The sequence below is a fragment of the Macadamia integrifolia genome, unplaced genomic scaffold (genome assembly GCF_013358625.1).
Source record: "Macadamia integrifolia cultivar HAES 741 unplaced genomic scaffold, SCU_Mint_v3 scaffold_15A, whole genome shotgun sequence".
Lineage (NCBI taxonomy): Eukaryota > Viridiplantae > Streptophyta > Magnoliopsida > Proteales > Proteaceae > Macadamia > Macadamia integrifolia.
The window spans coordinates 262426-277438 of record NW_024870627.1 but is presented as its reverse complement, the minus strand read 5'-3'; the positions used below and the strand labels follow the sequence as shown (position 1 = coordinate 277438).

Below are 15013 nucleotides of genomic sequence, written 5' to 3'. Positions count from 1 at the left end.
AGTAGGCTTCCAAACTTCCCTATATGCTGAGGGAATTGATCATCTTAGTTTAGTTACTTTACCTTGAGTTTTTCACCAAAGTTAACTTCTTTTTAGTCCTCTTATTTGTATGGGATATCTTCTGTTGATTAGATCCACCTGAGTACCCTGTATACGTTCTACACTTGATAATGATAACGATCTTGGCTGTGGAACATTTGTGCATTGAGAATGATATGAATTTTTGGTTTTTGTTATCATCTATTAGCATTTTCAAGTGCACTCATCTACATATAAATTGAAGTATTTCAGATCATATAATTTTTTTTATCATGAGTTGGATCAGTGGACTTGATTAAGAGTGAAGAGACCTAAAACTATGGGCACAGTCATCTTAGTATTAAGTCGGATTGCTAGGAAGCCTAGTCCTGCCAAACAAGCAACTGGCTCGTCACCTTCTAACACGCTTCAAGCAAACCAGGTACAAAAGCTTCATACTGATATTGCTTTTGGTGTATGGGTTACACTTAACTGTTGTTAGTCACTCTAGAGAAAATGCTCAAAGAACACTTTGAAAGACCTGTGGAAGGATTTTTTTTTTTTGGAAAGGGGGGGGGGGGTTTACCTGTAAGAGTACAGTTTCTCAAGCACTTGTAAGAGTGACACACACACACACAGCTCTGCATGTGTAACCATCACGTGGCACAACACGTAAGGACACAACAACACATAACACAAACCCCTCACACTTACTAGAGATCAAACGCCTGACCTCCTGGCTCATGTCATAAGTATTTCCTGAAATAAATTGTGCTCCTCTAAACGGTTCATCTGGTGTTGTCTTCAACTGACAACTTATGTTATCCATCCGGCAATCATTTCATATATATATATATATATATTAATATTGTTCTTATGAAAAAAGAATGAGCCAGCTCAGTTTGGGCATACAAAATGAATTCCGAAGGATTAGTCTGGGTGTGCATTTTTTGTCTAGAATTGGTCAACTAACATGCGGCAATTTTTGGAAGAAATTGATTCCCTAACTTCCTGGTGTCCAGCACCTCTTGCTTCAGGATGGAGAAAGCCTGTTGTTATCCTCCAATGTGCTTCCACAACTTGTCATCTTTTTTTTCAGGCATGGACATGGGGAGTCCAAATTGTCTATTGCGAGCAGTGAGGTGCAGTGAGCATCCAACGGTTGGGAGGGCCCAGCCATGCACCTCAGCCATTAAATGCTCACTGCACCTCACCGCCTCACTGCAGATGATTTTGATGCAGGGGATGGGAGGGTTAAATAACAGATTTTGTTGTGATAGTCTCAGAAGTTGTACAGTTAGGTTACAGCCAGTTTGGGATAACCCCAACTGATAGCTGAGCACAGGAAAAGAACCATAGCTGTATACTGATTTCTCACAATACTGGGGGAAAAGTTCCCCTTGTAGTAACCCCTTCATTGGTCATGAGGTCTGCCAATACATTTGCTAATGATTCCCTGGAAGGATCAGTTACCTTGTAAAAGAATTCGTCTATGGTTTCCTTCAAATGTTTTTTCCCCTAATTTTTTGGTGGAGAGTGAGATGGGGTTAGGTCAGTGGTCACCATCAAATGGCTCCTGCAAGGATGCTTATTGGGTGAAAAATTAACCAATCTGATGATCATCACCATAATTGTCAGACTTTGCATACCCCGACCCCCTCTGCTTTTTCTCAACCCTAAATGGGCTATGAATCTATCCATCTGAACAGTTTCTAATTCACAGAAAATTCATAAAAAGGGCTACGTAACCTTATCCCAGGAATGTCAAGCAGCTGTTTCAATTATTGGACCACTACGTCGCAACATTTGTGCAAATTAAATCATATTTTTTAGATACAGATTAAATTAAACTTTAAAGAATGCACAAACAGAAAACAGATATTGAATAGAGACAAAGGGATTTCTAATAGCTGGCCAATCTATAAATCATAGACCAAGTTGAGCACATGTAGAGTCAAACTCTGCACCTGGCAACTATGATCCAAAGTTCCAAACCATGGGTGCAAGGTTCCACATATTAGAATTAGAATGTTTGCAACCACAAATTAGGGAGTACGACTTCTGTGCAAATTAAATGGGACCCGAATTTTGTGTGTTAGGTAGAACCCTAGGACCAAAGATTCGCGCATGCCTCGATCATATCACATGTGTAATATAGGGGTGGGTTGTAGTGGCACGACCGAACCCCCGGAACCAATTCCTTTCAACCGAATCTGGGTATGGTAGCACTTCAATTCGGCTTGCTTGAATCCCTCTTTCTTGCTCATCTCTTGGGGGTCCATATCTTCTGAAAACTATTTCTGTTCCATTAGTACATTCTTCGATTTGGATGACTCAGCGTCAAGAAAAGTATCCCCCCCACCCTTTAGCTTGATTGAATTTGGCTTCGCTGCGCCTTGAATCAATAAAAAAACTTATTTATTTGATTCATCATCCCATTTCATTTGGACGAGAGGGAGGCACCAACGGGGGCACCTCGTGAGCTGCGTTAAAGATCCCTTGTATAAACTCAAGTAAGTCAATAGAAGGCATGCCAAACACTGTGTCATTTTCAAGTATCTATAGAATGAGCACTGTGAACTATCTGCTTCAAAAAAATAGTTTAGAAACAAGTAAAATATAAAGAATCATAATATGTAATAAAATCAATCATTCCTATATTCTGTATTCTATACTGATATGAATTTCATTTTTTGTCGACTTACTGACTGACACTGAGTTACTTACAGATTCTTTTTATTATAAGAAATTTCAAGAAAAAAAAAAAACCACTGTGGAAGAAATTTTTTTTTGGAGTCCCCAAGCAGCAACCAATCACCCAATTAATCATAAAGATCCAATCTCTAGAATCTTACTACCCAACTCACATGCCAAATTATACAGTCCTATCTATGGTTTGAGGGGTCATGGATCAATCAGGATTGGCCAGAGCAGATTGAAATTGGCCTTGACCGATCCCTATTCTAGGCCAATATTGTATCATATCAGAATAGTATTGACCTTGACCGATTCCATTTCCAATACTGAGTTCTCAATCCTTGGTCCCATCAAAGATTTTTCCATATGGCAGAACAGAAATTTGAAAATCCATGGCCGTGGAAAAATAAATGGTAGTGGTCATAGGCCCACATGGACATTTGTGAGATGTATGCCAATATATGAGAGGGTATTGAAGGGAAAAAGAGCGCTGCCTGGGATGCGTGGATCTTGCACAAGACATAGAAGCGCATGAAATTACCGCACTACACCTTGAAATAAAAAATCTCAACGAAGTTAATGCCTCTACGTGCACTCTCATTGGCCCCCGAGTTGGATCAGGGGCCACGTGACTAGGCAATATTTTTTCCTTGATTAAATTTGGTTTCTTATATATGACACTCGAATAATCTATACAATAACCTATTTATCCAATGGTCAGAATTGTCACATCATTTCTTCAGATGCCAATATCTTAAGTAGGCATGTAGGAACCATTTTTCTTGAAAGGAATTTGGGGACTCCACCCTCAAATTTAGAAGTAAAAGACGACTTATGGATTGGTGGGAAGAAGTTACAGCCATATCTACAACATGAAATTGAACCAACACCTTGAGCTTATGCAATGGTAAGTCGTGCCTTCCCTCACTCATACGTTGAGCTTTATTTACAAAAAAAAAATTGTGATATTTTTTTTAGTTGAATAAAAAATATTGCTCCATAGCAGTGATCATAGTCCCAGGCCATAGACCCTACACAGTAAGTTGGATTTCCCGCAGGACTAACGAACAATAATGAGACCTGCCAACTCGAACCCACAACCAGCTGACTTGATGATGATGGAGCAAAGGCTTCCTTCCACTAGGAACCAACCTTGTTGGCAAATTTTTCTCTAACATGAAAAATGAAAATCTAAATATCACTTTAGCTAGTGAAGTATAATGTTTAATTATTTACGAATAGCGACGCACATTATATGTAAAAGTCCTTGTAAGTGAGGTCTAGGAGCATCTCATTGTTATAATTCCAGTTTAAATAGATAGAGGAAGTGGATAAAATTACAAAAAAAATGTCATTTTATATTTAAATTCATTTCAACATGATAATATTTTTATAATTATACTAAAACTTTAAATTAGAATCTAAGCAACTTTACTTATTTTTAAATTCAAATTTGGTCAATGAGAATCTCATGGACTCACCCAACCACTTGACCCAAGTGATAAAAAGTCAAGTATTACAATTCATTTGGCATTGTTACCCAAAAAAAAAAAAAAATTCATTAGGCCTAATGACACCTACAAAAAGCCCTAGCTAAATAACTAAAATATGGAAGAAATAAAATTTGTCTCTTAGCCACTGGTATATTCTATCCCTACTTTGGGAATTTTTTAATTCATTTTTTCTCTGCTTATAAAAATAATAAACTTTTTTATGAGACGGCATAGGGTACCCGGCGGCTCAAACAATAAATTTGACAAAAAGTCAAAACTTTGGAAAAAGTGAAAAACAATTGATGATTAGGATTAGGAATACAGGAAATGATGGCATCACAAATGAGAAATGTCAAAAACTTTATTTTGATTTGTTGGAGAGAAGAGACGAGATGGAGGAGGATCCGATTTTGTTCAATCCGGTATGGGTTTAGATTGGTGATTTTTTTAGTGAAAGAATCATACCTCTTGGATGTGTCTAGGACAGGTGTTGATCGTTAAGATAGCTATAAGCAAGCTCTAAGCAATCAACACTATGGAGAATAGACGGATCCTGTGTGTCCCCACCAATTGGAATTCATGAAAGGAAAGGAACCATTTGTTAGAGTAAACATCAACTAAAAACAGAGATAGATTCGCACACAATACAGATTTAATGAGATTCATACACTAATGTGGTGTGCTACATCCTCGGGCGAAGAAGAAGAGGTTTCACTACTATAAAAAAGAGGTTACAATGGAGATGACTCAAATACACCCAAACTGTGTCAAGAGAACTCATCCAAAAACCCTAGCTCGAAAAAACCTCCAACTTACAATACTTCCTAACAAGATAATAGTACATTATATATTCCTCTAAGTTGCGGGTTGATCTATGGAATCATAATCGGTCAGGTCATGTCGTACCATCATAGATCTCAGAAAAAATCTCATTCATATTATCATAAAAAATATCGAAGCAATTTATTCTTTAAATTGGGTTACGAATTCGAGACAAACTTAGTAATATTTTATTTAAAAAAAAAGACACATAATATGTTAGGTTTTTTATTTTTATTTTTATTTAAGGGTTGGGTAAACTAATGGTGGATCAATCATAGCCTAAGAAGGATGATGTCATCAAGGGTTTAGATCTCTCCACATGGTGCAGATCTAGCCATCCACTCAACTTGCCGTAACTGAATATAGGTGTCCTAAGTTCCTAACCATATCCTAATAAAGACTTACTTCAATGAGATTCTTGTTTCTTAGGAATGATAAATTTTGAGAGGGTAAAGTTTTGGAAAGAAAGTGATGGATCATCAGATAAACAGAAACTTGTCGGCTAAAGATATTTGAGTTTTTGTAGTTTGCTATTTGCAGTGAAGGAAACAAAGTCACGTTCTGCATTGACAAATCTGCAACAAATAGCTACAGGAGCGTCTCTCTCTCTTTGTTTTTTTTTTTTTTTTGATAGAAACAGAAGCTTCTCTCTCTCACGACTACCAATGGAGGCCAAGTTCTCCCCACCCCCAATTTTGCATGGTCCAATTGGGTTATGCCACGTGTTAACAAATGAACTGCAAGAATGGCTTGTTTTGTTAGCTTTGTTTGATTACTTGACCCTACCACTGTTAAAAAACAACCAAGATTCAAGATCATCAGATGGGGCAAACGATGTAGAAAAGTAGGGTTTGGTTGGTCAAATGACTCAAATCTAATGTCTCTCTCTCTCTCTCTCTCTCTCTCTCTCTGCTCCCTTGCCTTGGCCCTCCTCTTCTCCAAATTGAAGCTTCTTGTAGGATGAGTTTTTTTGGATGAAGTTTGGACTTTTGCACTGAAATTCTCAAATACCCATTTGAAAAATCTGATTCTTGTGTGTTATTGGAGTTTTTTGTCTGACAGATGGGTTTAAGGAATTTTAAGGCTGAAAGAGCATCTGGGTCAGAAATTTCCATTCATGTGAGCAGTTTAGCTCGAATTCCATATACCCATTTCACAAAACTCTGATATTAGATCAGGGTAGCTGGTTTTTTATGAAATCTGTCTCGGAAATGAAGATGGAAGAAGAAAGTCTTCCCCTTAGAGATGGATCAGTGGAGCAGAGTGAATCCAAGCATGGGTTTTGCGATTTCATATGGGCACCTCTGTATTGGTTCAGGATGCTTGCTGAGGAGATGCATTGGAGTTTTGTTTTGGGTGTAGTTGTTGTTTATGGTATCAGTCAAGGTTTGGGTGGAGGCCTTAGTCGTGTTGGCACAGAATATTACTGGAAGGATGTTCAGAAGGTTCAGCCATCTGAAGCTCAGGTGTACTCTGGAATTACTCTTATTCCTTGGATGGTCAAGCCTATATATGGTTTACTGACCGATGTGCTCCCTGTTGCTGGATATCGGAGAAAGCCCTACTTCATTTTTTCTGGTATTGCAATTCACGTGAACATTTTGTTGCTGTTTAGTTCTGTTAAGTTTTCTGTTTTAGCTTCATTTTTCGTAATTTTTTGGTCGCACCATGGAGATCTGATATTTTTAGTCTTCTATTTAGCACTCTTTAAATTAGTTGGCTATTCACCTAAGGCTAATTAATTGATTTTGTTGTCAAACTGGAACCTGAATTAAGAGTCATTCTGCATCCATAGCTGATTTTATGCTTTTTGTTTTGGTCATTACAGTAGGTGCCGTGTTTCTGGTCAATTATAATGCTATCTTCTCCACGAGTTATCCTGTATTTCCTGCTGTCAATAACTTAAGATTGATAATGCTTGGGTTCGAATAAGATTCTTTTATTATGTTTCTACTGGTATGTTAAGCTGCTAGGATTTTCTTTTCTGTTCTTCTCTGGGGATGTTCATGTTGAGTCTATGGCTTTATGCAATATAAGTTGTAGGAACTAAGATGGAATAGTAATGCGAAGTAGCTTTAAATACTTGGAACATGACTGGTTGAGGAAAATTTTTAGGGGTTGAATTACTTAAAATATTGCTATAAGTACTCTCAATTCTCAAGTTTTCATACTATTACCTCCTGCAGAAGGATCATAAAAGAGTCTAGGAAACAGAAAATGAGGACCCCGGAGGGAGAGGTTGAATTGCTTGAATCTGCTTATTAAGGGATAATAAACCTGTTTGCTTTGTGAGAGAGACTATGGCTTTCTGTTTGCTTTGTGACTGGAGTTTGAATGATCGTGTTACCAGTGACAAATAAAATGATATTGCTTAACCAAAAAATAAATCTTGGATTTTAGCATGTCCTCATTTAGTAATCTCTTGCTGCTGTCTCGGGGTGTAGGTTTTTTTGTCTCTAAAAGGTGAAATTTGAAGTATATCTGTGTATTTCTAAGAATCTGTCCCATCTACTTCAGAACATATTGATAAATACAAGCCAGTCAAAGAAGTTAAAAATCTTACAGGCTAACCTTTGATGTTTCTAGTATGCATCTAAATGCAATTTTGGCAGCTTCTAAATGAGCTTTTATGGGTGACTAAACATTCTGAAACACTTAGTTCACTGAACTGGTAAATCTAGATGTAAGAGAATGCTAACCTGTCTTCTGCAACCAACCATTCACATCCCCTAAGGGCCTTCATGTTTGGTATTCTATCAAAATGTTGATAATATCCTAATAGGTTAAATAATTGACATTTGAATTATTAATAAAGCTCCGAACATATTTCGTAGCATACAGAAAACGCCTCTTAATTATTGATCAAATAAAAAGGGGGTGAATTTCTATTTAGAGCCAAGTCATTAGTTACCATTGACGCCATAGAACTCCATGATGGCCTGAATAGCTTTCCATATACTCATCACATACTGTTTTAGGGATTTTTAATAATATTATTTTCCCTGATAGTTTGTGATTCATTTGACAGAGTGAACTGTAACTGTTATGCTTTACCCACATGCATTGTTGAATAAATTGCTTGAGAGTCCTTGAGACCACCTTTTCTTTTCTTTTATTTTATTAATTTATTAATTTTTTTTGGGGGGGTGGGGGGGTGGGGAGAGGAAGGACTATCTTTCCATTAGAAGTTGCTCTGAATTTTTTATTCAACAACTTCTATCGGGATTTGATGTTTATTTGCAAAATCAGAACTTTCATTTGGCAAGAAAGCGTGTCACTCATGAAGGGGTATTAATTAAGAGTAGTGCTCGAGTTGTTAGTTGGTCCCTTAATTGGGGATTGAAGTGTTAACTTGCTCATTAAGGCCTGTTCCACCCTTTGCTAGTATAACTGTGATCTCTCTGGCACTAAATTATTATGGCATTTGATTGATGCAGTTCTCTGACCTGAATATTTTTCTCTATAAATTTCAGGTGTTCTGGGTATCATCTCCATGCTTTTGTTAGCATTGCACAAAAATTTACATATTGCGTTTGCTTTGTTGTCTCTTACGGCGGGGAGTGCTGCTGTAGCCATAGCAGATGTTACAATTGATGCTTGTGTTGCTCAAAATAGTATAAATCATCACTCACTTGCTGCTGACATGCAAAGCTTGTGCGGACTGAGTTCCTCCATCGGCGCACTAATAGGGTTCTCTGTCAGTGGCTTTCTTGTTCATCTAATTGGCTCTAAGGTTAGCTTCTTTTTAGTTCCTGTGGTCATTACCTGTAACTGAGAGTTGCTTGCAGCTTTCTAAACTCTTTCTTTCTTGATAGGGTGTGTTTGGTCTGCTGAGTATACCTTCTGCACTTGTCTTTTTGATTGGAATGGTTCTTAATGAACCCCATATGCCCAACTTTGAATACGGACTGGTAATACTAGCTCTGTTTGAGATGTTTCTAGGAGTCTTGTTCCCTTTCTGCTCATTGTATTCTTAAGATTTATTCTTGAATCAGGTATTCCAGAAGTTGCTAGATGCCACTAAGGCCATGTGGAAAACTCTTAGATGCCCAGATGTTTGGAAGCCATGTGCATATATGTACTTGTCACTGGCAGTGAGCTTGAATATCCAGGAAGGAATGTTCTACTGGTATACAGACAATAAAGCGGGTCCATCTTTCTCTCAGGTATTTTATTGATCTTTGGTTTGGCTGTCTAAGGGCATAGCATTCATAGTTATATCCTATTACAATTATGCTTTTTGTGCTTGGTTCAGGAGAACATTGGTTTCATATTCTCCATTGGTTCAATAGGGTCTCTTTTTGGGGTGTTACTCTACCAAAACATTTTAAAGGACTACCCATTCCGTTCGTTGCTTTTATGGACACAGTTGATTTATGGTTTATCAGGGATGCTAGATTTGATGTTGGTGTTGCGATTAAACCTGAAATTCGGGCTACCTGATTATTTCTTTGTCGTGATTGATGAAGGAGTTGCTCAAATGACTGGGCGTCTAAAATGGATGCCGCTTCTTGTACTCAGTTCGAAGCTTTGTCCCTCTGGCATAGAAGGCACATTCTTTGCCTTATTGATGTCTATTGATAACATCGGCTTACTCACATCCTCATGGGGAGGGGGCCTCCTTCTCCATGTCTTGAAAGTTACCCGAGTACAATTTGACAACCTCTGGTTGGCAATCTTGATCCGCAATATAATGAGAATTTTTCCATTGGGTCTGCTATTTTTGGTTCCTAGCAGTGATGCCACTTCATCAATCCTCCCCAATGAAATGTTAAACACAAAAGGTGCAGAAACTCTTGAAACTGAGAACATCGAACTGGTCTCTCTTGTTAACAGTACCTGATTAGAGCTTGGATGGAGAACCTTATCTATGGGAATTCAAAGAAGAATTACTATTGCCAGGTGAATGGCCAACCATATTGCCTTGATCGGTTGTGGTGTTGCTCGAAATGTTCTAATCTTTTAGCTGTGCTATGCGGAAAGATTGAACCATTTGTTGCCTCAAACTGTAACTCTGGATCAAGAATTACTCTTGGAAGTGGCCCAGTGTATGATTATGTCATGTATCCTCATATATTTCCATACTTATTTTATTTTTCTTCCAAATTTCATTGATTGTTTTCAACCGTGTACTTTTAATTTCTTTTATCTCAATCATGATCGGAATTTTCTCTTATTTTTGTAGTTTAGTGGATAATATTCTTCTCCTTTTGGTATAAAAAAGGGGGGGGGGGATTGGGGGAAGGATGCAGAAGTCCATGTATTTGGTTTGGCATTCTGTAGTATATTTTTCTTTTATGCCCTTATGTCTATCATCCAAAGTTCATGAAGATGTAATACCCCGGCACCTAGCAAAACAAATCTCCTGTAGTAAATAGCAGAAGAATTGAAATCGGCTTGCCATATTATAGAGAGGTTGAAGATGCCAGCAGGGTTAGTTGGTAAAGTCAGTATGCATCATATTGTACTACTTGGGTTAGGTTCCTGTCTTCACCAGTAAAGGGGTTGGGGGGGGGGGAACACTTTAAAGGTCAATAGAGAAGCATTGGTGTATTTGTTCGTTTGTAGACAATGTCCAATTTGGTGAGAGACAATTCTAGTTCCTTTGGAGTCATCTAATAAAGCTCAGAAAAGTTCTGTATGTGTTGGCACTGAAGTGTTTAAAATGTAAGGAATGACTTTGTTCTAGAAACCGGAACTCAGAAAGGCAGCCTTCTGGAATGGGGAGAGCATGATAATGAAGAACTTATCATATGCAGGCCTTCAACAGGTAAAGCAAGCATAGCCTGAGCTCAATTTTGGTGGCTTATGCTCTGAGTCGAACCCTGATTTGTTCCTCTGATTCCAACCCTTGAGCAAAACTAATATAGTGAAACTGACTCAGCTGAAAAAGAATTGTGGGTTTCTTGGACTTTGTCTTAGCAAGCCGGGATTCGAGTCATGCTGAGCCATGGCTGAATCTGACAACCTTAATGAGTCAACCCCAAGTTCAACAAACCATGGTCGATGAGCGCCAGCTGAGCTATGCAATGGTCTGCCAGTCTCCAAAATGGGAATGGCAATCTGCAAACTATACAGCACTGTGTAAGTTGAAAATCCTACATTGTCCTCCCCAAGCTGTGCATTTATTGGAAGTTACAAGTGATGGTACTACAAAAATGTCTTGGCTTAGTTTTTTTTTTTTTTTGGTTGGTAACATAAGCTACAAGAAGCTCCTAGCAGTATCAAATCAGAGGATCAAACACTTAGCTTGGGAAGTACTATTTAGTCACCACACTGAGTTGCATTTTACTTACAAGAACAGCCTCATCAACAACCCCCTATTTTGACTAAGATATACCCCCTATCTGCTTCTGTGTCGGATAATTAGTTGGTTCCACAGGGATCCAAGCTCTCTTTGGTAAATCCCTCTGGGATTTGAACTGGGCTTTTTATAGCACCACATCCTAATGGTCCCCTATGAGCTTGTTCCAAGCATTAGCTTTTAGGATAACTCTCTAAACAGGTAAAGGAGCTCAGAGAAAAAAGAAGGGATGGGTGAAGAATGAGACACAAGCAAAGTCCAAACTTTTTCTCCTTTCATAAAATAGTAATATAGTATCAAATTATTTCAAAAGTCAACAGTGCATACATAGAGAGCTATTACTCCTTCCCTTCAAACATTATCTTACCTAATTAAAAATTAATCTTGACAAAAAAGCTGCAGCTCAGAATATTTTCCTGGTTGTCAGCCCCTATAAAAACTTTTGGATGACATTTCCCACATAATAAACATTTTCACAATTATATCTTCATTCCTTAAATTTCATTCTTAAATAAAACTGCAAGTCTCTTCTGCAAATCCTATCCTTGATCCCTTGGTATCATAAACAACCCTAAGATTCTTCTGCTGATAATTCCCAATGATCCCAATCTCATCTTCAGAAGATAGACTAGCCAGAGCCAAACAGACCTGAGAAGCATCCGTTTTAACAAAGTAAAAGATGCCATCAACATCCACATTCATCTTAACATCACCATCATAATGCATCTTCACTGTGGGAATGTTCACTTCCTGGTACCCAGTGAGGTTAAAGCATGTATCTAGAATGGAAAACCCGGGAGCCGAAGGGAATCCGGAGAACTGTTTTAGGAACTGAGTCTTCAGAGCCCTGTAAACTGATGGAGGAAGTCTAGTGATTACAGTTCCAGAGTCAATCAGAATTCCAGCTTTAGCAAACCCCGGAGCTTGTAAAGCTACCCCACCAATGCTAATATCAGTAAGGTTGAGTAGATAGAAGGTTGAAAGCTGTGGATTTGGAACCATTTTAGTGTAAGAGATGGGAGTGGAATTCTTGTAAACAGAAGAATCCTCACCTAGAATAAGTGATCCAGATGCATCACCTTCTATTGAAGGTAAACAGTAGGAGAAAACACCTCCAAATTGGCTATTTGTTTGAGAAACTAACGAAAGCTCACCGAGACCTAAGCCCATTAGACCGGCAGCTCCCCCGAAGAGACCTTTGTTGTTCCTGCCACAACCAAAGAGAAATTTTGGAATGGTGGTGGTACCAAGATTAAGCTGTTCACGACCTAATTCACCACGAGTATACGATCCATCTCCATAGCTCACAAAGTAGTTGCAGGTTGGTTGGCTAGTCCCACATGTTCCTGAATTTCCAGTGGCAAATTGTAGGGACTGGCAAGTGGAAGTGTTGCAGAGAACTGGTTGGTATGATGGGGAGGCCATTGGCTTGAAGAGTGGATCTTGTTGGTTGTAACATGAATAACAAGGCTCACACTGGATCCATGTCAGATCACTTCCTGTGTCCACTATCACAGTCATATTCCTACCTCCCAATTCGACTTTAACAATGTAGTTGAGTGTCTGAACTCTCATGCCTGAAGTCAAAGGAATTTGGGTTTCTGATAGGTCTTCAATCTTGCCAGAAAGTGCTTTTTTGATTTTCGATTGAAATGACTGTACCCGAATGTTGTCAGTAATTAAGTGCTTCTGAAGCTCTTTGTCCCAGTCCCTGATCAGTCCGGAGCAATAATCTTTGTGCTTCATTTCCAATACAGATGCAGTCTTCCCTGTTCCTAAAAATCCAGAAACAGAGACTGATAATTGATTCTAAGCTTTGGAGATAGCATTGTAAGCATCGTTAGACAATGAGTTTCAAAGAAAACTACATTGAAGAATGAATATCAGGAAACTTTATTTATATGAAGGTGAAAGAGTTCAAGAACAAGACAGATAAAGAGACATTTATGGAAAAAGATTTTGTATTTTACTGTTTTTTTTCCATAAAACTGTTAAGTCTCCACCAAGATAAACAAGGAAAACCAGTACTATATCATTTAACCTCAAATTAAGGCTAGATAAAGCTTTGGCAACACCCAAAATTAATTGGCTGATAATTTTGTAAGCATCTTCTTCATGAAAACAGTTCATTTCCATCCAAACAACCTGAAAACTGGAAAGCAAAGATCCAAAGTGGTGAGTGAAGAAAAGCAAGAGAAGATAAACCTGAGAAACTAATTCCTATCATCTTTCCAGGACAAAGTGGTGGTGAGTTAAATAAATCCAGGAAAATCAGTGATCATTCATTACTGAATCAGCTATGTGCATTGTTTTCTGTTTGTTCAAACTCACTTGATATCTGTGGCTGACATGTAGAGAGATGACTCTGTTCTCTCCATTGAAATTTCTGCAAAGTGAAAGCTTTCTTCTCTTGAAAGCAATGAATCCCATTATCACCATTGAGAAGAAAAAGAAAGAGCATCAGTGGCAGAAGAGACATTGCTTCTGCCATTTTTAAGTGGTGGAGAAGAAAAGTACAGAAAGATGAGAAATGGGTTGCAGAGGAAAAAGATTAATGAAGGAAGAAAGAAAAGAAAAGGAGGATGGAAGGAGAGCAGGGGAGGGGACTGGGGAGATTCTTGAGTGTTGTATTTTGGCATGAGAACAAAATGAGGGGGGCTGGCCTTAGGACCCACTTGTGCATGAGAATTATTGGTGTTTCACGTGCACATACTCAACTAAGTCGGCTGTTATCTCTTTGGATGGCCTAAACGAGAAGATGGAATTCCTAGTAGGCCTCCAAAGATAATGAATCCATGGACTCTTCACGGGTTCAACTGTTATAACTTTTAGAGAGAGAGAGAGAGAGAGAGTTTAGTATATATTAGTATATGTCAGTTTTTATGGAAAACAGCAAGCAAGCTTGGATTATCTTATCAGAAGAGGGTTGGGCATACTGTCAGCTTTCGATCAGCTATCAACATATACTAATCACGGGGTTGGACATAAGGAGGTAAGGGAGTCATTTTAAAAAAAGGAGGAGAGAGGATGACACATACTGGGCACCTTGGTGTCTGCCGAGTCTTTTCCCTTATCTAAAATATCTCATTCACCAGTTGATTGTGGAAGCCCCAAAGGTCAATAATGTGAGCTTTCGTTAAAACTAAGCATGGTTTCTGAAATCAGATCAGAATCAAGGAAATCAACTGACCCTGATTCAGATCAATGTTAATTCTTGCAACTCTTTTCTAAATCATCCATGAATGCTCTTTGATCTTCATTTGTAGCTGGTTTTTCTCTTTTTTGTCAATCAAATAGTGAAAATCAATGAAACTTCTCTCTCACAACCAAATTTACAAGTCTTTTGAGTCAAAATACCAAAAAATCACACATTTGTGGAAATCTTTCCTTCTTCGTTCCAAATGATTTTCATCCGAACCGATTCGAATTGATATTGATGTAGACTAAACCCATATCCAATTTTGGGTTTTTAAAACCTTGGAAAACGAACTGAGAAATTGTTTGTGGGTTCAAATGAGAGTACATAAATGATTAATGTCCTGGGTGGCTGGGTAGATGGTTTCATGATGTTTCCCTAGTAGACAAGACTACTGAGGATTAAAGGTAATATTGATTAACTAAATCTAAGTATTCCCTTCTCTCCCTTCTCCACCCTACTATAGAGAGAGAAAACAAAAGC

General features: G+C 38.2%; 2 protein-coding genes across 3 annotated transcripts; one reads left to right on the top strand and one right to left on the bottom strand.

Moving 5' to 3' along the window:
* The first annotated feature begins 5855 nt into the window (after window positions 1–5855).
* Window positions 5856–10206, top strand: LOC122070959 (probable folate-biopterin transporter 2). The gene is made up of 5 exons (XM_042635208.1): window positions 5856–6608; window positions 8504–8763; window positions 8846–8941; window positions 9026–9196; window positions 9286–10206. Exons 1-5 carry the CDS (start codon window positions 6224–6226, stop codon window positions 9871–9873), a joined length of 1500 nt encoding a protein of 499 aa, XP_042491142.1. The 5' UTR covers window positions 5856–6223; the 3' UTR covers window positions 9874–10206.
* Window positions 10207–11588: 1382 nt separating this feature from the next.
* LOC122070960 (aspartyl protease family protein At5g10770) lies at window positions 11589–13944 on the bottom strand. Of its 2 annotated transcripts, none has more exons than XM_042635210.1 (2): window positions 13666–13944; window positions 11589–13109 (listed from the first exon to the last, which is right to left on the bottom strand). In XM_042635210.1, exons 1-2 carry the CDS (start codon window positions 13823–13825, stop codon window positions 11842–11844), a joined length of 1428 nt encoding a protein of 475 aa, XP_042491144.1. In that variant the 5' UTR covers window positions 13826–13944; the 3' UTR covers window positions 11589–11841. The 2 variants fall into 2 exon arrangements, with proteins under 2 accessions (XP_042491144.1, XP_042491145.1); XM_042635211.1 differs by having other exon boundaries at window positions 13540–13670.
* Window positions 13945–15013: the final 1069 nt, after the last annotated feature.